At 51.1% G+C, this 24,148-nt stretch overlaps 1 protein-coding gene across 6 annotated transcripts in view; it reads left to right on the top strand.

Annotated features, from left to right (window-relative positions):
• The first annotated feature begins 11,941 nt into the window (after positions 1-11,941).
• FBXO21 (F-box protein 21) overlaps positions 11,942-24,148 on the top strand; it is a 36,287-nt gene continuing 24,080 nt past the window's right edge. For all 6 annotated transcript variants that reach the window (XM_037156172.2, XM_037156170.2, XM_037156169.2 and 3 more), the window contains exons 1-5: positions 11,942-12,028; positions 12,335-13,237; positions 14,111-14,246; positions 16,379-16,473; positions 21,924-22,045. In XM_037156172.2, the coding sequence (XP_037012067.2) occupies positions 12,999-13,237; positions 14,111-14,246; positions 16,379-16,473; positions 21,924-22,045 (592 nt within the window). In that variant the 5' untranslated portion in view covers positions 11,942-12,028; positions 12,335-12,998. The remainder of the gene's footprint in view (positions 12,029-12,334; positions 13,238-14,110; positions 14,247-16,378; positions 16,474-21,923; positions 22,046-24,148) is intronic.

Below are 24,148 nucleotides of genomic sequence, written 5' to 3'. Positions count from 1 at the left end.
CAAAGGCTGGAATGAGGGAAGAAACAGATAAAGTGATAACAGAGATTCCGGGAGTTTCATCAACAGGACTCGGAGACCTGTCTGTTGTGGAAGATAGAAACAAACAAGAAAGTCAAGATTCTTGACTTTTGGTTGAGAAAGGGGGTTTGGGAGATAAACTGGCTCAAGAGAAAGATGAGTTTGTGTCACCCTAGTGATAACCAGATTCCACCCAAGTCCACGGGGTCAGTCCTTCCAAGGGTCGGCGGGCTTGTGCATAGAACTGAGAGTGACCCCAGGCACATAGACCTTGGCCTTAGAAGGCAGGGTTTTTCTTGCCAGACATGCTCCCAGAAGCCACCTGTTTGGGGCTCCAAAAGGAGGTCAGGTTTGCCCTGAGTCCAAAATGAGCACGGTGTTCTGGCGCACGCGGCCCCTCCCAGAGTGGGCAAGCCAGATGTCTGGCCCTTCTCCCCTCAAGCACCAGCCCCCAGTGTGGCCGTTCGATTCCTGCGGCTAGGTAAACTGTGGACTTAAGATTTCGTGTTTAGCTGGCTGTGTTTGTATATTCCCATCTGCCCTGCCTCTCTCTCCAACATGTCACTGAGCTCGCCTTGTCCACAAAGCCTTCTGTCTGAATGTGCAAGTTAATCTGAGACTGCTTGTAGGTGACAAGAAGAAAGAAATGCCAGTCTGAGTTTCCTGTATGAAATGTCCATGCCCCTGCCGTCCCCCAACCCTTGTAATGTCTCCTGCGTCCACGTGCCCTGTTTGGCTCAAGAAGGAAAGCCCAGGACTGGGTGGAGGACACAGAGGTCTGGCCATTTGAGGGAGGGGCCTGCCTCCCAAAGACCCAACACAGATGGCTCCCATGAACCCGAATTTGGCCTTTTGGGGCTGACACCTGCCTGGCCTCTCCAGTCCCTGCCTTGTGGCAAAGGGGTCCAAGAGGAAAAGCCTCTTCTCCCCAGACTCTAATGTGTCTTACTGTGAGGACCTGGGGGAGCAAATCTGTTGGGGGTCCCCTGTCTGGTCAAAGCCATGGGCAAGGGAGGTGGTCAGGAATAAAAATGCCTTAGTATGTTTACGAGTTTGTTTTGTCCTAGAATGGGCAGTTCAGAAGCAGTAGGACGTGTCTCTCTGGTCCAGGACAGAGCCCACTCTTCAGGAGGTGGCCCGGGCAGGCAGGGACAAATCCACCTGAAGATGCTGTTTACCACAGCCTTTTAGAAAGACTCCAGGACATCCAAGTGCCCAGACTTGGCTCCTGGGCTCCAGGAGACTCTAGGGTCCATCAGCCTCAGCAGTGTTGGCATTCGAGGCTGGAGAATTCTTTGTGGGGCGGGGGGGGGGGGGCGGCTATCCTGGGCACTGGATGTTGAGGATGTTGAGCTGTCAGGCACAGCCCCCCCAAACATAACAACCAAACGTGTCCTCGGACATTACCTGGTGTCCCGGGGGCAAGCCGAGCCCTCCTCAGCTTTGGCGGCTTCGTCTCTGTTACCCGCCACCACACCAGGACTTGAAGGACTTTGGGCGGGGATGAAAAGGCATGGCTTCACAAACTCCCTCCCAAGGCCGAAGGGTGCCCGTTCTGTTACAGTGACAGGCCAGGCCATGGGCATCTGTTTGGACTCGGGCCCACAGAGGCCTAATGCCCTCTGAGCCCTGCCTCCTGCCCTCACCCTGTGCTGCTTGCTGCTCTGTTGTCGTGATCGTGAGACCCACTCGGGGCTCAGCAGTGACTTTCTGGAAGACTGGGGGTGTGCACACACAGTTGATTGCTCACGATGCTGTGCTGTAGGTTTCCATTCCAGGGCTGGGGAACTGGGCCGGTGGGCAGAGGGACGTCTCATCTGACCACACACACGCGCACGCGCACACACGCTCCCACACGCTCACAAACGCTGTCATAAACCTGGACTGCCCCCTACCTCTGAGCTCTCGATGCTGCTACTCTCTGCCCAGTGTCCCGTGCTCCAGCACCTTCCACAAAGGACTGACGCCCGCCCACGCCCTGCGCGGTTGCCCAGGCTGTGTTCGCCGCATGCTCTTCCTCTGTATAGTTCTCATCTTCTAATTCGATGGAAGCCAACAGAAGCCTACTATGCCTGTTTGCATCATGGTTAAAATATTAAAAAGTGGACTCCACCCGACTGACCGCTGTCTTTTGTTGGGTTTTCCTGGAGTTTCCCACACCCTTGCCCACGTGCCCAGGCCAGGGACCCCTGGGAAGCCCACCCTGAGACGGGTACCAGGAGGCCGACTGGGGAATGGCCTTGGGTAGGGGAAAGAAAGGCAGGGAATGGGGGTGAGAAAGCAGCCCAACTAGTTAGAGGGGAAACGTGAGCTGTGATGTTCTCTCAGCCAAAACTTCTGACAGCCCTGAGGGGGATTCTGAAGGTGACCTTCAGGGTGGGCTGCCGGTCAGAGGCAGACCAAGAATCGGGCCTGGCACCACACTGCCGTTCAGAGGTACGTTCCTGAAAGTGATGGCTAACAGTCATTAACTGCTACTCCTCCCCAGAACACTCGGACCTGCGACCATTGCTGTCCCTACTTTAAAGCCTGGGAAACTGGGCAGAAGGGTACCAGCCAGCTTGAGCAAGATCAGCATAGGCGGGGAGTGTCAGGTGGAGTTGGAACCCCGACTGTTCACCTCCAGAATCTGCATTCCTCACACCCAGCCAGGGCAACTGCTGGGAGACCCAGGGGGCCACAGCGCAAAGCCCTGCTCCTCTGCTTTCTAGCTGTGTGGCTTCGGATAAGTTACCTAACCTCTCTGTACCTTCATTTCTTCCCTGTAAAATAATGATTCCAAATTTACTGTGTTGAATTGGGACTCAGTGGACGACTATATACCACACAACAGGAACAGACCGGAGTGGAATAGCCTTGTGTTACAGAGCAGACAGAGCACATTTGTCGGGGCTGGAGAGCCAGCCCCTCCACGCCAAGAACTGCAGTGGGGAAAGACTGGCTGTTTTGTCATGAGCAGTGCCATCGAGGAGAACGGGGAACTGATGTTGAGAACCCCAACTCCCCGTGGCATGTAGGTGACAGGTTCCATGGGGCAAAATCTCAGAACACCTCAGGCCCAGAGAGTCGGGGTCGTGCTGGCAGCTGGCTGGCCAGGGGTAAGGTAAGGGCCAGTCATTCCTTAAAGTCTTGAGGACAGTTCTGAGGTCTGCTCTGGCGTCCCTCTGTCTGGTTTCATCAGAAAGTAGCCAGGGGGCTGTTCCACCTTAAGGCACCGGAGCCGAAACCTAGCTCAGGCCCCGATGTTATCTTCAGTGGGACGTGTGATCCTTAGTCAAGTCCGGGCTCTGGTCTTCTGCTGCCTCGGGGGCTGCTGATTTTCCAGGGGAAAGGCCAGGCCTCTGAAGGGCCGGCTGAGGGACAGGGAGGGAACTGCTAGAGCTGGGGTTTAGGGCTAAACTTAATCCAAGTCTTTAAGGACCCTTGGTTTCGTGCACAGGAGTCAGTAAACTTAAGATCCACACGAGGATTCCTTCCAACTCTCCCAGCCCTCGCCTTGAAGCTCAAGCTGCCCCATCTTGATGTCACCTGCCATCTGATGCGGAGGCGCTGGGTTTCTCAGACCTCAGCCCACCTGCCTTCTCGGCAGCCAGCTGTTTTAGACGCTGATTGCGGCCTCTCCCTGCACCTGCCCATTAGCATTTGCTGGGGATAAGGTCTGCCACCTCCTCACATTTTTTACCCTTTCCCCTGAGTAACTCGTGCACACACTGGAGTTTTGATGGTCCCCGTGTCAGAGGGGGCTGGGGACAATTTAACATTTCTATGCATCCAGACGGGGGTAGCTTCTGTTGCTACCAGGAGAAAAATCCAAGTTTACACCCAAACAGAACCTCCCCAACCATATATCCAAAACAGAAGAGGATGGAAAACGAGTCGGGTGGGAGAGAAACAAAGGGTTTTTGAATCCAAGGGCCTCATGTGGCCCAGGCTGGGTGGCTTGGTTGGTTACAGTGTGGCCGTGATATACCAATGCTGGTGGGTTTGATCCCTGGTCAGGGCACAAACAAGAATCAACCAGTAAATGTATCAACAAGTGGAACAACAAACATGTTTTTCTCTCTCTCAAATCAGTAAGTTTAAAAAAATAAAAGAATGTGTTGGGCTTCATAGTAAGTTCAATAGTAAAAATAAACTTTTTTCTGTACCCTTTGGCAAAATCGCCAAAAGAACAAAAGCAGGGGAAGTATTTACAGCCAGGTGGGTCAGTACAGATAGAGCTCAACCCAGTCACCAAAAGGAATTCGCTTTAGCAAGGGCCTCAGGAGCAAACTAAGGTTGTTAATCAAGTAGCAGATTAAAGCCAGGTGGTTATCAAAGTGATCTGGGAGTAGGGAGGGGGTCAGGCTGGTCTCCCGACTGCCTGCATCCCCGTTTTTTCAGCCAGAACTCAGAGTTGAGGTTGGAAGCGGACAGCCCAAGGCTGACTCAGTTCCTCCCTAACCTACTTGTCTCTGAGAGCTTTGAGATCTTTGAGGGCAGTGAGTTCTGCTGTCCACTCTGTTCCTGTTCCTGGTCTTGCAGGAACGTGACTGGGTGAAGGACTCGAGGCAAGGAAGCCTGGAGACGTGCAGTAAACTCAGGGTGTAGTGTCTGTGGCGTTCATTAAACCCTGTGCGCTGAGCGACTGAGTCGGTTTTGTTGCAAAGGCTATTTTTAAAAACATATTTAATTGATTATGCTATTACAGTGGTCCCATTCCCCCCTTCGTTCCCTTCTACCCCCCTTCTACCCCCCTCCTCCACCATTCCCTCCCCTTTAGTTTATGTCCATGTGTCACAAGTTTTTTAGATTCTATATTTCCTATACTATTCTTGCCCTCCCCCTGTCTATTTTCTACCTACCGTCTATGCTACTTATTTTCTGTACCTTCTCCCCCCTTCTCCTCCTCCCACTCCCCTGTTGCTAACCCTCCTTGAGATCTTCATTTCTATGTTTCCACTCCTGATCTAGCTGTCCTCTTAGTTTGCTTTTGTTTTAGGTGTGGTTGTTAATAACTGTGAGTTTGTTGTCCTTTCACCGCTCATGTTTCTTTAACTTCTTTTTCTTAGATAAGTCCCTTTAACATTTCATATAATAAGGTCTTGGTGATGATGAACTCCTTGAATTCCACCTTATCTGAGAAGCACTTTATCTGCCCTTCCATTCTAAATGGGAGCTTTGCTGGATAGAGCATTAAAGAGAGTCCCCTCATGAAAGTGCAGTTCGTGGCAGACCAGCTGCTGGAAAAGTCTGTGAGGACAGGGACACCCACTTCTTTTTCCTTTAAGATGCCATGCATCATCTTCCTCAAAAAGCACACGGCGTCCTCACGTTGCTCTTCCAGAAACATCTCTTTCACCCAGTCATGCGTTTGCTCAAAGGCATTCGGTGCCCCTAAGGGACTGGCCAAGACTCACTGCCTGCTCTGGCCACCCGCAGCCTTCTGCGCGTCCACTTTCTTCCCTGCTCCCCACAGGCCTTCCCTTCTGCAGATTGACCTTAATAGTTCTAAACACAGCTCTTACCCTCCACCTGCCTGGCCTTTGCTTCTGCCACTTGCCCTACCCGGAAAGCCCACCCTCCTCCCCCAACTCGGCCCAACCCCAGTGTAGGGCTGAGGGTCTGATACAAACACTGTCTTTTCAGGGCTCCAAGCTCCAGGTGCACTTTCCCTCTGAACCAGTCACGGGGCAGCCTGGGAGTCTGGCTTTGCAATAGTTGCATGCGTCTGTGTGTGTCATCTGCCTCTGTGGAGTCGTCACCTACTGCCTCAGTGACACTGAGCAACTATCACAAAATCTCCCTGGCTCACGGCGTGATTGCTGCACAGGCTGGAGTCATGTCGCTGTGGGCCAGGAATGCAGGCAGCCCCCAGGAGCTGGCAAACAACAGGGACAGGCTCCTTCCTTCAGGAGGAGCACAGCTCTGCCTGCGTGTTTGTTTCAGCCGCATAAGCCCCGTTTGAGATTGTGACATCCACAGCCATTAGACAATACGTGGGTGTTGTCTTAAGCCACCAAGTTGGGGTAATTAGTTCAAGCAGCAACAGAAAACTAAAATCTATATTCGTTCCTTATGGCCGTATCCTAGGGGAGAATCCACTTCTGTATGTTTTCCAGCCTCTAGAAGCTGTTCGTACATCCTGGCCTATGGCCCAGCATCACTCCAATATCTGTTTGTATTGTCACATCTCTCTCTGACCCTGACCCGTCACCCTGCTTAGAAAGACTCTGGAGATGACATTGTCCAGGATAATCTCCCCGTCTCAACATTTCTGGCTTAATTACATCTGCCGTGGCTTTTCCCATTTGAGAGCCTTGTGATTTTGTGACTTTCAATACGCACTATCTATTTGGTCTTCATCCCCATGCTGGTAAAGAGCTCCTAAAACCCTTGGAATTCCCTCAGTGATAAGAGCAATAAAGGTGTCTAGTTATTCTTAACGAACTCTGTTGAAACACACCTGAGTTTATGTTAATGAGTGACTAATGGAAAGCCCCTGAGCAGGGGCTAGATCCCCAACCAGGTGATCAGAGGGTTGAAGGTTTCAGTCCCACCCCCTAAGCTCAGGGCGGGCAGAGGAGCTGGAGGTCAAATCACCAGCAGTCTTCGATTTAACCAATTGTGCCTTTGTAGTGAGACCTCCATAAAAACCAGGAAGAAGAGGGTTGGGAGAGCTTTCGGGTTGGGGGATGTGTGGGAGGGGCTGCGAGAGTGTTGCCCCTGAAGAGGGCGTGGCGGCTTCTCACCCTCCCCCCAAACTCACTCATCTCTTCCACCGGCTCTTCCTGAGATCTGTCCTCTTACTGTAAACCTGTAACCCAGTAAGTAAGATGTGTCTCCGAGTTCTGTGAGGCACTCGAGCAAAGTAATCAAACGCAAGGACGGTATCGTGGGAACCTCCAGTCTGGAGCTGGTTCATCAGAAGCGCAGGTGGCAACTTGGACTTGCAATGGCTTCTGCAAAGGGGGGGCAGGCAGTCTTGTAGGACTGAACCTAAACCTACAGAGTCTGTCTCCAGGTCATGGTGTCAGGCAGAAGTTGTCAGAATTGCATTGAATTGCAGGACCCCCCCGCAGCTGGTGCTTAGTGGTGCGAGGGGAACCCCACATCCCAGTAATACAGGGGGGTGGGCAAAAGTAGGTTTGCCATGGTTACACAAATAACTAACACAACCATTAATAAAGAATAATACAAGAATAAATTCTGTTTCATGTACTCATAACTGTAAACCTGCTTTTGCCCACCCTGGCATAGTCACAGGTTTTAGGGGTCACAGTGTGAACATGTTTGGGGGCTTATCTTCATCCACCCTCTGGCCCTCGAAGATTCTTGTCCACCCTCCCCCACCCCAGCAAAGCATATTCAACTCAGCTGAATTTCACTTAGAGGATTAAGTCACACACCAGTAGACGCACAGTGAGGACCCAGTATTGCCAGGCCCTTTTGTGGGCCCTGGAGATGGCCCAGGGCTGCTTCCCCTTCTCCCGGAGGGAGAGAAGCCCTCAGCTGGCTGTTGGGGGTGGTAAGAACAAAGCAGGATGGGGCAGAGGGGGGTCGGGCGAGGCCCCATCAGTGAGGGGACTGCAGGAGACTTGAGGGAGGTGCAGAGCCAGTACAGGAGGGGCGGGGGCTCAGCTGGTCTGAAGAATGTGTCCACAGGTTGGATGCCGTCACTCCCAGGACATTCAGTAAATGCCACACATATCTGAGTGAGATTAGACAGGGGCCCTGCTTTCATGGAGGTTAGAGTTGTAAGATTTTTTAAAAATACTTCTTTTTGTTATTTGAAGAGAGAGGGGAAGGGAGGGAGAAAGAGAGAGAGGACTATCCATCGGTTGCCTCTCACACACATACCGACCAGTCACCAAACCCCCAGCCCAGGCATGTGCTCTGACTGGAAGCCAGACCAGCAACCTTTTGCTCTGTGGGTTCGCTGCCCAACCGACTGAGCCACACTGGTCAGGGCCGGAGGCTGCCAGTTTGCAGAAGAGACCCCTTCACCGTGGCATTAATGAAGCCTCCCTTCAGGCCCCTTGCTCGGCAAGACCCCACCCCAGGCGCCCTCTGTTCTCATCCTACGCAAAGGCTCTCCTGTGGACTTAGGAACTCACCCCAGGGGCTTGCTTTTCTAAACTCCGGCCTCCAAGCAGGACCCACCAAGCCTAGACCTGCCCACGCTGGTGGGTGAACGTCGTAGCTACCCAATGTATGAGCGAGGGCAGCTCGAGAACGTGTCCTGCAAGAAAGGGAGGGGGTCCCAGGTGGGCCCGAGACAGAGGGAAGCCTGTGGTCAACAGACTTATTTCTGCAGACAAGGGCTGGAGCCAGGACCTAAAGGGGCTGAGAAGGCCCCTCGGGTGGGACGAAGAATTGGGGGAGATGGACCAGAAGGGAAAGGAGCGTATATGGTATTCATCTGAAAAAGAAGGCAAGCCGTTGAAGATGTGGAAAGGAGTTGAAACGGTCTCTCAGGCCAGTTGGTGGAGATCTCATGGGAGAGGAATGTTCATGTCCTCCGGCCAAAGATAAGCAGAGATACACCGATAGTCCTCGGGGACGAGTTCTCAGCCTCCTGCTGGGGGGGGGGGGGGGGGGCTCGGAGACACTGGGGCGGCCAGGTCACATGAGGCCGAGAGGGGATTACTCTAGGATTTGGCTTCTGCTGGATGATTGTCCCAGGTCCCAGGAAAGCGGGGACCAGCTCTCAGCAGAATACGGTTGCCTGTTTAGCAAGAGGGTGCTGTGAGAGAGAGGTGTTAAAACAGAATGTCCCCTGTGGCCGAAGGGGAAAGACAGCCGCCCTTTCTTTCTCTGTCAGAGCATTTCCTGGAGCAGCTGTGTGTGAGTGTGAGTCCGTCCTGTGTCTGAGAGGTGTGTGAATCTGTTTTGTGTGCTGTGATTTTAAACGGTGGTCAACGAGACATAACAGACAAGGTACCCCTTAAACTGGCTTAAAGAAGGCAGCTGACTGGCACTGAGGACGTTCACGAGGTTGTGCAACCATCCCTACGGTCTCCTTCCAGAACCTTTCCACCCTCCTAAGCGGAAACTGTCTCCACGAGGCCAGAACCCTTCATTCTTCTCCTGCCCGCCCCCAACCTCCCAAACCCGTCACGATGGCCCATTTCTCTGAATTTTCCTAATCTAGGTATTTCATCTACATGGCCTCACGCAATGTCTGGCCTTTCACGTCAGCTTATGTCACTCCGCATCGAGTTTTCAAGGTCCTTCCACACTGCAGGGTGGGTCAGAACCTCCTCCCTTCTTATGGCCAAGTAACAGCCCATGTGCAGATACACTACAGTTCAAAAACCTTTTAAAAAGTAAACAAAGAAAAAACAAGCCTCTTGCCCCACTGTACTGGCCCAGGAATGTTTTCCTTGAGGGTCTGGGAACCGTTGTCTAGAAATGAAATTGCGGGGCAGGAGGTGTCCCCAGCTCCCTAGATGTGGAAGGGTGACCTGAGCGCCCCGCTTCAACCCTGCCCGTCATAAAAAATGACAGGTTTTATTATCCCTGGAGACAGAAGCAGTCAGGTAACCCCATGGGGCGCTACCAGATAAGCTTAGGGTGAACCAGAAAGGAATGTCTTACAAAGGCACAGTTAGGTCCTCCTATGTGAGGACAAGTTACCGTTAATCTCGACCACGCGCATAGAATGCAGTGCATGACTGAACACAGAAAAGGGTGGGTTTCCCTCTGTCTTTGTCCCCTCACTGGTAGGGGACCTGTGACGGCATTGCAGTGTGGTTTAATGCTGGTTCAGCAATCAAACAGTTCCCCTCCGGTAGAGCTGTGGTGAGGAGTTTCTGGATTGGCAAGAAATTTTGCTGGTTTTTTCCCCTGACAACATTTTGATCATCTTTGATCAGAAGACAGGAAAACAGGAGGGCCAGGGTGTCACTGATTAAACAGCAGTGGTGGCTCATGAGAATGGCTTACCTACCACCTGTGCAGCTGAGGGGTCTGCCTTCCACGTAACAGGCTGGAAACTGTCCATCAAGGGCCATGGGAGCTGATTTTCACACTCTCCGGGCCAGGGTGGGGGCCAGGAGAACAGAGAGGAGCCACAGGGCAGACATGGGCTAGGACTGGCTGAGGAGACAGAAGGAGACAGATGAGAAACATCAGGAGTGATCTTTCAGCAAAGAAAATTGTTTTCTCTGTTTCAAATACTGACGCACAAGAACCTAACTTCTGCTGGGCATTTGGACCTGGACAGTGCTTCCCAGCACACGCAAGGTAAACTCCAGCCCTCTCTCCAGACCCTGGGGGACCTGACAGAAGTCAGCAGAGTATGTGTGGTAGTTGAGCACAATGCATTCATGATAATGTAGATACTGTCTCATCTAATAGGAAGAGCTATTGTTACCCTCATTTTCATAGGTGAGAAAACCAAGGCACCGAGATGTTAACCCGTGGGGGGCATTTGCATGGTGAGGTGCCAAGGACAGGGACAAGTTCTGGTCCTAGGCAGAAGCCACTGGGAGGGACAAGGTAAGTGGAACGCTGGGGGTGTGAGTCCCATCCCAGGTGAGTTCGATCCCAGGGGCCCACAGGGAACATCCAGTGACTGGTTGGCTAAGCGAGTCCAGGTCTCAGAGGGGCAGGCTGAACGGAAGAGAGGAATGTGAACACCTGAACTGGCTTTGGGCTGTCATTCAAAGTGTGGGCAGGGGTGGGAAAGTGAAAGGGGGGGCCTGTCGCTGTGCCCCCTGGTCCCCCAACACCTACCCTCTGGGTGAGCCTGCAAAGGAGACAGGGAAGGAGCAGCTGTAGGGACGGGGCGGGGCCATGTGGATCAAGGTGAGTCAGCCTTTCGAGAAGAAGCAACCGGGTAAACAACCATGAAGGTCCGTCCAGACTTGGTCCCAGCTCTGCCAGACTCCAGGGCCTCCTCTAACCCTTCTGTTCTAATGACTGGGGTCTCGGCTGCCACGCTGGCACTGACCCCCCAATTCCTATGTCGAAGCCCCAACCCTCTGTGATATATTTGGAGACAGGGTCTTTAAAGAGATCGTTGAAGTCAGATGAGATTGTGAAGGTGGGTCCTCATCCAAAAGGTCTGGGTGTCCTTATAAGAACAGGAGTTAGGAGACACACATGCACACACCCCCATGTGAAGGCACCAGGAAGACAGTCATCTGTAAGCCAAGAAGAGAGGCCCCAGAACAAAACCCCAACCCCGGTGGGTGACACCTTGATCTCACACTTCTGGCCTCCAGCACCACGAGCAAATAACTCACTGTTCAGCCACTCAGCCTCTGGCACTGGGTTATGGCGGCCCCAGCCAACCAGTGCAAACAGTGACACATCTTTCAACAAACGTATTGAGATGAAATTCACATAACATAAAATGCAACCTTTTAAAGTGAGCGATTCCGTGGCATTTAGTACATTCCCTCTGTTGTACAACCACCACCTCCGCCTACTTCCAATAACCTCTCCATCGCCCCGAGATAAAACCTGTGTCCATTAAGCAGCTTCTCCCTGTTCCCCCATAACACGCATTTATCAAGCGCTTCCTCTCTGCCAGGCACTGGAGTATGTTTTACATAAGTGGACTCATGGATCTTCTCAACAGTCCCAGGAGGCCAACATTATTATTATCATCCCCATTTAACAGATGAGAAATTGGGTCTCAGAACGGCTAAGTAACTCACTCCAAACAACCGGTTAGACAATTGCAGTAGACAAGTATTAAGAATCTGCTGTGTGCAGGACCTGTGCCGAATAACAGGACATCCAGACAGTCCCGATTCCAAAGTTGCTTCTGATCTAATGGGACAGACACAGGTTAAACAATTATAAATTCAGTAAACAACTACAAGACTGCACAATGCTGGGAAGGAACCGTTTCTATTCTGGGGCTGGGCGGAGGGAAGGGAGGCCCGGAGGAAGAGGAGGAGCAGAGTGTGGGCATAAACCTGTCAGGAGTGGGAGTAGTACATGGGTGGGAGGAAAGAGCAGCCTGGCCTGCGTGTGGTCACTGAGGGAGAGAATGGCTTCAGACAGGCATGGAATGGTAGGTAGGGGTCTGTCCCTTCGCAACAATGTTAGGGATTTCAGATTTATTTCTAAGGGCAATAGAGAGCCGTGGATGGCTTAACACCATCCATTGAGGGTGACTTTACTACTTGAACTGTCTCGGGACATTCTGATTTTCCATTTCCAGGCGGGGGGGAATTTAGTGAGCATTCCGTGTACTGAAACAGCTTGTTCTGTGAGCTCCTGAGAGGCAAGGACACCCGCTTACTCACCTCCGTGTCTCCAGGGCACAGCGTTGGGCCTAGCACTCATCTAACCTGAGTTTTTTGTTTTTTTTTTAAAGATGCAAGCAGAGAAAAAAAGAAGGATTCAAATACAGGCTCTACGACTTTTTGTCTTGGTGACTTTGAACCAGTGACACCCACCCTTATGAGCTTTGTTTTCCTTATCTGCAGAACAGGTATAAATAAGGTACCTACCATAGAGGGCTCAAATGGGGGGCCCTTGCAGACCCGAAGTAAAATGCTTGCACAGAACCCACACCGGAATATTAGGTTTGTTACGATTCCAGCATACGGGTTTACAGCACGGTTAAGGAAAAGTCAGTTAGGTCTGTATTAACATTAGGTAGGACAAGGGACTCTGAGCAAGTCTGGTTATCCCCCTGAATCCTCAGTTTCCCCATCTGTAACTTGGGGGGGAATAAGAAGAGTTCATAGGGTTACTGGGAAGGTTCAGTGAGTTCATGCACAAGAAGGGCCAGGCACGTACATTCTTGCCGATTCACGATTCACGACTCCAAGGCCCACATCCCAGTTGTTTTCCAAAACTTGTTTTTTTCCCTTGGTCTCCGAGGAGGGGCGCTCTCAGCAGGAACCGGGGCACGCGGAGCTGCGCCCGCGGGCATGGGCGGGGCGACCCTTGCGCCCACCCCGTGAGTCAGGTGGGCGGGGCGAGAAGGGATTTCCCCAGAGCGCGCGCGCAGCGGCCGCAGGTATTCGGACAAGATGGCGGAGGCAGCGGTCGACAGCCCGATGGAGGTGGTGCAAGCGGTGGTGGACGAGGCTATGCCCGACGAGGCGGGCCTCGGCTGCTTGGTCAGCCTGCCCGGCGAGCTGCTGGAGTACATCCTGTGCAGCGGCCCGCTGGCGGCCACGGACATCCTCCACGTCGCCAGCACCTGCCGGAGACTGCGGGAGCTGTGCCAGAGTAGCGGGAAGGTGTGGAAGGAGCAGTTCCGGGTGAGGTGAGTCCGCTGCCCCGGTCGCTCGTGCCCCGTTTTGCGCACCCCCGGCCCGGGCCACCGCCGGCCCCTCCGGACGCGCGCGCGCGCGGATCGCAGCCCCGATGCCACCCCCGGACCCCTTCCCGTGGACCGACAGACAAAGGCCTCCAGGCCGCTGGCCCCTCGGTCCACACCGCGCGGACCCGCGCGGACCCTCCGGTGCCCAAATTGCGCATGGGGAGCGCCCAGCAGCTGGGCCCTCACTCACGGATGAGGGCGGTAGTATCACAGCTAGTCCGTTCTGAGCGCTTCTTTTGTGCCCGACTCTGAGCTAAAATGTTTACAGGGATCCGGGGATGCGGGGATCCCAACAGCCCTTACGGGAAGCGGGCGCAGCATCCCCTGGCTGTTGGTTGAGAGCACGGATCTCGGTTTGGGACCTGGGATAAATTCTGGCCCCGGCATCCTCGCCGTATGACCTTGGGGTAGACTTCTCTTTTTGGAGCCTCATTCATCCACTTTGGTGATAATTGGACATACCTTTATGGTTATTAAATGAGATGATGTGTCAGGAGCGTTTACACAGGGCCCAGCTCTTAGGAGGCACCCCATAAATGTTCACTGTCATTGTCATCACTATCGTTATTATCGCTACAATTGTTCCCATTTCATCGGTGGGGAGTGGAGACAGCATTCACATCGCTGTGCCAAGGTCACACCGTGCGCGGGTGCATGCGTGCCAGGTGGGGGAATTGAACTAGGTCCATCGGCCGGGCCCTTCTGACCACGAAACCATACTGCTCTCCCTGTTTTCCAAGGCTGCCTTTGATTCCTGTCTGCCCGCCTGCCTGCCTTTGAGTCTGTTAAGCCGAGGGGGTGTTTTTTTCCTCGTAGGTGGCCTTCCCTTATGAACCACTACAGCCCCACCGACTACGTCAATTGGCTGGAGGAGTATAAAGTTCGTCAAAAATCTGGGGTAGAAGCCCGGAAGATTGTAGCCTCCTTCTCAAAGAGGTTCTTTTCTGAGCACGTAAGGATCTGGCCTTGTAGCTCTACGTGTTTGCCTGGCAGTGGGGGGGGGGGGGGCGCGGGGGGTGTGTGTGTGTGTCTGTAGGCATTAGCTCATCCAGCTTTTTTTGCTATCTCCCTTTTCAGTTGCTCTCATCACAATCCCTTACTCATTTAGATGGCTGCAAGAGTCACTGTGTCCTTTTCCTGCTCTCCAACAACATGGAGCCATTTGTCCCTGCCAGCTTTACTTTTCGGAAGCCAGGGAGAGAATGGGGGTGGATGGGAAGGGAGGGACCAGCTACACAGTGTAGAGGGGATCCTGATCAGCAATGTTTCTCCACAAGTGGATTGACCAGCGATGTTTCTCCACAAGTGGATTGACCGGATTGACTTGGGGGAACCATCAAAGATTGAATACTGTTTGAACACTGCACATTTCGCCCAGTTGTTTGCCCAAAAGGGTTGGTGAAATTGATACAGTTCTTCACTCTGGCTTTGTAGGTTCCAGCCAGTAGTGAACTGAGTTATTTGTTAAGCTAACAGGATTAAGAGCTATCTGTAAATCAGAATTATTACCTCCTCAAACAAATCATTTTGCATTTATTATCTCTGAAAAGTTCTTTTTAAAATATTGCTGAAATGCCTGGGCTTTTTGTTTTTCCTTCCACAAAGTGTCCACAGAAGTTTCTGTATCAGATCCTGAGAACTTTTTGTAACTCTGGAAAATAGTCTATACTAATATTGTAAATTTATTTCTGATAGGGTGAGGAGGGAGTGCAGCTAGCCATTCTGACTTACTTTACTATCCTGGTTTCTTGCAGATTCATTCCTGTTTTCTAATTTTACTATTACCTAATGGGGTTCATACATTTTAAATGTTTTCAAGGCACTTCAGGTTTTGAAAGGGAAAGTTCAGATTCTGAACTTTGGACAAATTTGAACTTATTCTCCTATGGAGAATAAAACTGGATATTCCCTAGTGTAATTCATTTCTATAAGTAAATGACTACGGGTATAAGAATGGACAAAATTTATGTTCCACTTTGGACAAGCCATGCCGTGGCTAAGAGCATTTGTAATCACAGGTTTTAGATGCCTGTTTAAATGTGTTTGCACACAGACATCATATTTGGGCGCTGGATGTGTTTGATGCACTTGGCCATGAGCTACTAGTTTGCAGCCCCTGCTTCTAGCCCAGCTGGTTTTGTGTGCATTTTTAACAGCCTTGTGCCTCTGTCTAATCCTCACAAATTGTTGCAGTTTTTCCTTAGCTCCCTCTGTCCCTGGGCTGCTTCTTATTAGAAATATGTGAAGGGCTTTGAACATGGAGGGTGCATACTTAAGACTGATCTGTGGGTGGGGGATTACTTTGACTCAGGACCCTTGTGTCCCTGTGCTGAGTACATGCGGGTTGACATGCGATGGCCTGTCTCCCTTCAAACAGAAAAGAGGAAGAAGTAATCACATTTTCAACTGAGGGGATCTTAAAGCTCATTGTATCAGCAGCTCAGTTGACAGAGGGGAAAACATGCCCAGTGGGTTGAGCCGCCCAAAGCGCTAGACTTTCTCCCCTTCCTCCCTCCTAATTGAGTGCAGCATAGATCACATGAAATAGTTATTGTGAATTCAATTTTGTGTTTGCTTAAAGATTTTATTTACTTATTTTTTAGAGAAGGGGAAGGGAGGGAGGAAGAGGGAGAGAAATATCAGTGTGTAGTTTCGTCTCGAGCGCCCCCTACTGGGTACCTGGCCTACAACCCAGGCATGTGCCCCGACTAGGAATTGAACCATTGACCCTTTGGTTCACAGACCTTCGCCCAATCCACTGAGCCACACCAGCCAGGGCCAATTTTGTATTTCTAGTTCTTGTTGCAGAGCTATTGTTCTTCATGTTAGACTTCTTGAGTTACCAATTTCAGAAATTTCAGTCTATGAAAATAAAATTCATTTACGACCAACAAGACCTGAACAAATCATCGTTAACGTGTGTGTTTTTCCCACCAGTGGTGGGCTGTGTGAGGGAGTATGGAATAGCTGCTGCTCTCTCCTCCGTGGAAGTAACCATCTCTCTTGGCACCCCTGATTTGTGTGTGAGGGTGACGGCAACATTATTACTTGTTATTGAGGCCTGTTTGGATGTCTTCTTCACAGGTTCCTTGTAATGGTTTCAGTGACATCGAGACTCTCGAGGGCCCAGAGATATTTTTCGAGGACGAACTGGTGTGTATCCTGAACATGGAAGGAAGGTAAGCCGTGGTCTCAGCAGGGTTGTTTTTTTCTGTGTGTGTGTGTGTGTGTTTGTTTGTTTGTTTGTTTGTTTTCACAATAACCTCAGGATTAGCTACTGCAGTTTGTGTGTGGCCAAACCTTGGGCCGCGTGTTTACAACCATCTCATGTGTTGCTAGAGTTACATTTTTGAGAAATTCTGTGTAAGGTAAGTGCACCGAGGCAATTGATGTTCAAAGAAGCCATGCAAGCTTTCGGAAGGGAGGGGTCAGTACGTATTTGGTCCTGCCGTGCTGCGGGCACTTGTGCCTGTTACGTCACTGAGGTCCTATAAATTCCTTTCCTCTGGTACCGCCTGTCTTTCCACCGCCGCCACATTTGTTTGCCCGTCGTGCACTAAATCACGTCTGTTAATCCCTCAGGCATGTCTTTAATGGGTGATGTTTTACAATTTTTGAATTCCGGGAAGAAGTGATCTCACTTTGGCCATGAGCACTGTAGGTATTTGGTCCAACCTTTCTTGTATCTCTCCTGATCAAGAAGAATCCATTATCTCTTGGTTGTTGCTTAAAACCTTTTCGTGACTCATTTTCTGCTCTGAGGGTTGATTGCCAGTTTGCCTGAAAGGTGACTTGACTTCCAGCGTCACTTAACCTGTGAAGAAGATTTGGTGCTCTAAAAGCTCTGGAAACTTTACTGGTGACGGAAGATAGGAAAGCTAGTTTAGCATCTCCCTCCAGGGAGATTGTTGTGCAGTGCCCCAGAAACAGGGCCTTAAGATGTTCTTCTCGTTGTTAAAGGGGGCTTAGGAGAGAGAGGTGTTCGTCAGTGGTACAGCTGTAGGGGGAGGTAAGACGTGTCTCTGTTCTGGGCCTCGGATAAGCTCGGAACCAGAGGTCATTTTTCACTTCTGTCTTGGTTTATCTATAAATGAATTGAAGTGTGATCTAAGAGTCAGTATTGTGCAGCTTTACAGACAAGAGCTGGGCTGTCTTTTTTACATGTATACACACATACACTTCCACCCAGACGAATGTAGTATCACACATACTGAGTTTACGGTTTCGATGTGATCTTCAGTTTTTGTCTGACTCTCCCGTCCTCCCTACCCCATAGGTACTGGCCCTCCCCGCCCCCCCCCCCCCCCCCCCCCCGTGATTCGTGACAGTGCACCAAGCTGTGTTTCTCTGTGCTCGTGTGCACTGGTGGACAGACATCTGTGGGGCCCGAGGGGGGTTGTTACTTCACAAGACCACGACCGTCAGTAGGTACTTCTCCTGCACCTTTTTTGTCATTCAGCGGTCCCTTACTGAAATGGGTCCCGATCAGCTGGTAGAAAATCCAGTTTATTCTTGTAATGTCTGCATACCATTTTGCAGTGTTTGCCACAGTGTATTTGACCGTCCCCCGGTCTCTGGGTCACCACTTCCATCTCCATTTCTGTGTTACTGTGGCCGGGGACGTTCCAGGGGTCTCATTCGTCAACAGAACATTCCTGGGAAGGACGTTCTAGGTCAGACGACGGGATGTTAGTGGAAAACATGGATAAGACCAAGCCATTGAGTGAGAAGACACCCTCACAGAAAATGTCAGTTCTTCCCAAATTAATGCGTAAACCTATTGCCATTTCACTTAGGATCCAACAGGCGTTTTGGGAGGGGAGAGTTTGTGTGTGTGGGGGGGGGTGTTTTAATTGGATAATACTATCACAGAAGAATACATTCACAGGAAGAACCAGGAAAGAGCAGTTTTTAAGTAATCACAGTGGGAAGTTTTCATCAGTAGGTGTTAGGACGTGTTATAAAGCTGGCTGATGAAGGCGGCACAGTCAGCCACGCCCACGCAAAGGGCGATTTAGAAACATGTCCCGGCGTAAAGGACAGTGTATTTTAAACTCAGAGGGAAAAGATGGGCCAATGAATGAATTCCATTAGACATAACTGATTATCCGTCTGAAAGAAAGTAGAGCTTGCATCATAACACAAAAACTAAATTTCGTCATTAAACAACCTAAATTTCATCACAATGAAAATTCTTTGAGAAAAATAGGAGATTTTGTGTACTACCAAGGGAGACCTCCTTAACCAAGACTGATAATGCAGAAGCAATAAAAGAGTATGGACAGAGAGTTATGTAATTAAAAAAAACAACAACAACAAGCTTCTGTATGTCCCAAGAAACCAGAAAGTCAGTAGTCTTAAAATTTCCAAGAAGAAGTTGGGAAATAGACAGGAGGGTGACCTTCACCGAGGGGCACATCCAAGTGGTCGGCATCACGGAAACAGACCTTTAGATTCACCCTTCAGAGAAATGTCAAAGAATTGTGAAATGTTGCTTCTTTACTTACCCAAAGTAAGTTAAAACTGGCCAGAAAAAGGCTGGGTATGCACAGCCAGTAAAAACATACATTATTTTACTCTTTTTAGAAATAAATGTCATAGATTTGTTACCCCTTGCCCTGGCATATGCATTTCGAGCTTAAAGCAGGGTTGTTTTTATTTTTATTCATTTATTTATTTATTTAAAGATTTAATTTATCTTTAGAAGAGAAGGGAAGGAGAGAGGGAGAGAAATATCAATGTGTGGTTGCTTCTGGTGCACCCCCTGCTGGGAACTGGCCTGCAGCCCACAAATGTGCCCTGACTGGGAATCGAATCGCAATCGTCTGGTTCGCAGGCCCGTGCTCAATCCACTGAGCTACACCAGCCAGGGCTAAAGCAGGGTTGTTTTTAGATGACAAGGTACTGTCACGTAGTCACGTTTATAAACACTGGGGGACACTGCTTTTTGTGAAGGACCCTATTGGCATTTATTCCTGGCAGATCCTCGTTGTTTGTATATGGAAAACAGAGGAAGAAGGATAGTTCATGGAAATGCCGAAGCACCGGTCCTTGGGTATTTGGAAACACGTTTCATTTTTGGGTTCTGTGTGTTCTTTAGAAAGAATACATCCTGCAATAAAGATTTAAACAACAAATCAAAAGGATACCCAGTACCAGAAAAAATGGGCCCAAATGACCAACAGTGAGACATCGTCCAGTAAAACTACCAGATTACTGGACATTAAAGATGGAAAAGTCCTTTGGGCATGCAACGGGCGAAGAAGGAGAAGTCACGGAGACGGAAAAGAGAATCGGCGTGTCCTCGGACTTCTCGGCAGCCGTGCTCAGGGCCAGAGGGGAAAGGGAAGCACACTCGGTGCACTCAGGGATTTTCATGTCCCGCCAAACTGACTTCCAGGTAGAAAGGCCGTAGACAAACTGACCAACTTGTAGGAACTTGGGAACTTCTGAGCCCTTCCTGAGAAATGTGCTAGAAAATGAACTTTAAACAACCAATAATCAGAGAGACGTTGACATGAGAACTAGTGGGGAACATTAAATATGTACTTACTTGTAGAACTAAATCCAAATGACAGTGAGGAGGGAAATCCATGTCGTGTGTGGTGGCCCTAAACCTTAACCATGTGGATAAAACACAGCTGTTAAAAAAAACCGAGGCCAGAACAGGGGCAAACAGAAGCAGAATGTTCCACTGTTTTTCAGCAGTCATCGAGGTGGTGAGAATGCTGATGTTATTCTGAAGCTGGTGTGAGTGTGTGTGTGTGTGAGAGAGAGACAGAGAGAGAGACGTGAAATAAAGCAAATAGGTACCTTTGACCCTTGAACGACCCAGGCTTGGCCTCTGCAGGCCCGCTGACACGCAGGTTCTTCCCAGTTGACCTCAGCTCAGTTTCCTGCACAGTTCGCACCATGTTTCTCAAGGGTCAGCTCGCAGTTGGAGGCTGTGTATTCAGAGGGCCAGCCTCAGGTCTGCTTGGGGTTTTGGCTTCTTAGGCCATTCGTGCCCTTTACCCTTGTGTTGTACAAGGGACTGACGTGGCTGGAGAAGCAGGTTTCTTTGCGAGGAAAAGAGATGAAGCTGTAAAGTGGAAGGAGGTGAAAACCGTGTAGTTGAATTAGAAGTTGGAGTGTAAACACACGAGGCACTGCACATTCACATACATGTAGGGGTGTGTGTGTGTGTTCTGTGCACACATACAGGTGCTGTGCTTTTCCTGTTCACTGAAAAGGTCTAAAACAAGGACACAGCCGGGTAGAAATGATCATCTCCAGCGCCCAGAGGGTGTGGAGCAATGGCTGGTTGTAGGTCTGATACAGGAAATGTCAAAGCCCAGACCCAGGCGGCAAGGGAAGTACTACGCTGCACGGCCGAGCAGTTGGGGGGGCGTCAGTGCGGGTGGTAACCAGGATGGGTCAAAATGCGCCACCCGAGTCAGTCCCCTGAGTTCACAGCACTCAACAGATTACTCCAACGTCCCCTTTGGAGGGCCATAAGAACCCCGAATTTTAGTTTAAAAGGTATTTATCTTGCCTTTACATTAAATTATGTGATTGGAGGACCAAATAGTAGTTAAAGGGGAATTAATCTCTAGGGAAAGGATGTTCTGGTCAAGGAACCGAGAGTGGGGAGGCCTCAGCAGGGACTGGGGGGGGGGGGTGACTGAGGCCAGAGGGGCATTGGGGCAAGAGTTAGAAGGCCCCTGTATGTTGTCATTGAGCTCTTACTTGGAGCAAAGTGGAGAACCTGGCAGGACTTGGGGTTCAGGGTGTTGTGCTGCAGCTTAGCTGGTTAACCAGAGTGCCTGCTGCTGTATGGAGCACAGACCGAGGGCCGAGGTTTGCAGGTGGAGCTTGGGGAGGACGGTGCCACTCGAACACAGGTGGAGGCGAGGCGGCAGCTCACGTGAGTGAGGGAGCAGGGCTCCCGTTCCTGATGGGACTGACGGCACAGCGGGCGCTGAATGTGACTGTGGGAGAGGCCAGGAGTCAGGGGCGATTCCAAGGTTTGGGGCCCGACCTGAGTGATGGAGTTGCCTTTGTGGGAGACGAGGGTGACTCTGGGAGAAGAAGACCATTAAGGGCCCACCAGATCCCCAAGCGGGGCTGTGGTGTAGCAGTCGGAGATACGGGTCTGGAGAGATGGGGAGAAACCCCATCCGGAAAGTGGAGTGGGGTTGTCGTGTGGTAATACGTGAAACCACGAGACTCGGCGAGATCGCCCCGGACTGGGGCGCAGGAGGAACGTCTTGGGGAACTGGGGGTGGGCAGCAGGGGATTCCCAACACCTCACCCCTCTCTCCTTAGGCCCACCCAGTTCTCCTAACTTTCCAGGTTTCTCTTTCATTTCCTCTTAGTAATCTGAAGCCAAACAACTGTTTCTGGAATTACGTTACAAGTGCAAAGCCCTAAATTGTGATGTCCGCTTCCATAGTAGTGAGCACTGTGTGATCATGACCATGTGCAAAGTCCACTTCTGTAGCAGTGAGCACTGCGTGATCGTGACCCAGTCGCAGCTGTCTTGTTAAGTAGACTCTTTATGTGGGATGATGAGGTTAAGTAAGGAATAAATCACTGGAAGTTTCAGTATCTTAATTCTTACCAACGTATTGATTATTTTTCATTCCAGGAAAGCTTTGACCTGGAAGTACTATGCAAAAAAAATCCTTTACTACCTGCGGCAACAGAAAATCTTAAACAATCTCAAGACATTTCTCCAGCACTCGGATGACTATGAATCGTATCTCGAAGGTGAGTCTTGGGCAGTGGCAATTCCAGTGCATGGAAACCGCCCTTGACGGTCACGCAGGGGAATGGTCAGCTCTGCTCTTTGGGCTTCCAGAGGTTGGCATACACAGTCTGGTCACTTCGGTGAGTGAGAGCTGAAATGTCAAGGCCTGTAGCTGTCAGCCAAAGAGACCGTTTTCTCAAGATGCACCATTGGTTTAAAGCATGAGAGGCTGGTATTTTAGCTCATGAGAGTCATTTCCCGTTTTGCTGAGCTTTGAAGCGTTGCTTCCAAATGAGAAATCAGGTTGTGCACCTGGGTCTCCGTGTGACCTGGAGCAGGTCCCCTAGCCTCTGGTTGGAGTGTAATGAGGATGCACTGTCCCTGCGTGGGCGCAGGGAGTCCGCCTGGCCCTGACGAGAGGTGAGGAGAAGGAAGTCGAGTGGATAGGACCCGGGACGGCAGCGACTTTCTGCTCCTACCCACCGGCACAAGAACATAATGTGACTTTATTTCTTTTCCAAACGATTTTAAATTCCTAGCATATTCCAGACACACCCAGAAGCAGTGGTTATGAAATACATACATCCCCTCTTGCCAGAGTTTCTTCCGGTTCAGTTTCCCGCTCCGCGGCCCTCGCGGCCCGTCTGCAGGCCCCCGCGGCCCCAGGCAGGCCCTCGGTTCTCTCCCCGCAGCGGCGTTCTGAGCGTCACTCCTCTGCCCTCGGGTCCACAACGTTCCCGTGCCGTGCACTCGGAGCCGGCCCTTTCCCCACTGCTGGCCGCGTGAGCCGGTGGGTGGCCAGCCTGTGTCCTGCTTTGTACTCCGTCTCTGCCTGCCCTCAGTGCCCTCTGTCGGGAGGCCTTCACCCTGTGCCACACTCTTGGGCTCCAGCCTGTACCCCACAAACACACCTCACTCACACCCTCATGAGGTGCCCCCCGTCCTTCGCATTCTCTCTCAAATCCCTCTCACCCTGCAAACGTTCAGCTCAGGTCTCAGTCCCATCGAGTTTCTTGGGCTCAACCACGCAGACCTGACTTGCCCCCCAGTCCCACGGCACTGTCTCCGTCCCTGGTGTGCAGGCTGTCCTCCAGGTCGTCACTGCGGGGGTCGCTGATCTCCCTGTGTCCTTGTCCTCCGCTGCGATCGCTGTCTGCTCTGCAGTGCCCAGTGCAGACCCTCGGCTGCATGAACGTCTTAGATCGTCCGAGTCGGAACAAAACATCCTCGGCACTGGGGTCTTCTTGGGGGCGTCCTGGGACGGAGAGTCGTCCCGTCTTATTTATTCCCCAGTCAAGAATAACTTGACAAGCTTTATTGTTCCGTAGCTCACCTGATACTGATTCCTTGTTTTTCTTCTCTGAGTTACAAAGTAACATTGTGGTTTTCAAGTCACCGGTCCAAATCGGGGCTGTAGGCCTTCTGCAGCCCTTGGAGTTTTTAGATAGTTGAGGGAATGGAAGCGGGCTCCTGGGTCGGGCCCTCGGACTGGCCAGGGAACCTGCCGCCGCTGATGCTGTTGGGGTGGTGGCATTAGGATGGAACGGCGCTGAGGAGCCACAGAAGTTCCTTCCACACGCAGGTGGAGACCCCTGGTCCCAGGAAGGCCCAGGAGCCAAACCCCGGCGAGGGGCAAAACTGGGCCTGGGGTTCGGGTCTCTTGGCGCCCGTTCACCAGCTTTCAGCTCCTGAGGTGTGAGTGGGGGTCACGATTCTGAGCTGGTTTGAGTCCACTTGAATTTGAAACAGCTCTCAGGCTTCCCAGCTCAAAATGTCTTACAGCCAGGTGGTCAAGGTAGTCTGTTGGTCTGTGCTCCAAGCGGAGGCCGTGGGAGAGGGATTTTTGAGAGACGGTGTCTGCAGTGCACTTTGCCAGCTCCCCTCAGCGGCAGAGTCCCTGAGTGTAGCTGCTCGGCCAGTCTGCAAGGACCGTGGTCTCCGAGTCTGTTCGGGGCCTCACCTTTGAAAGGCACAGTTTGCTGAAACAGCCTGTCTGTTGTTGAGAGCCTCAGCTTTTTTTTTTTTTTTTAAGTTAAAGAACTGCCCTACAGTCTTAGGTTTTCAGAGTTGTTGGGTTTTAAATGTAAGGGAGTTAGAGGGAGGAGTAGCCGGGAAGACCCGCT

The sequence above is a fragment of the Artibeus jamaicensis genome, unplaced genomic scaffold (assembly GCF_021234435.1).
Source record: "Artibeus jamaicensis isolate MK-2021 breed Jamaican fruit bat unplaced genomic scaffold, CSHL_Jam_final contig_525, whole genome shotgun sequence".
NCBI classification, from domain to species: domain Eukaryota; kingdom Metazoa; phylum Chordata; class Mammalia; order Chiroptera; family Phyllostomidae; genus Artibeus; species Artibeus jamaicensis.
This window is presented reverse-complemented; position numbering and strand designations above follow the sequence as displayed.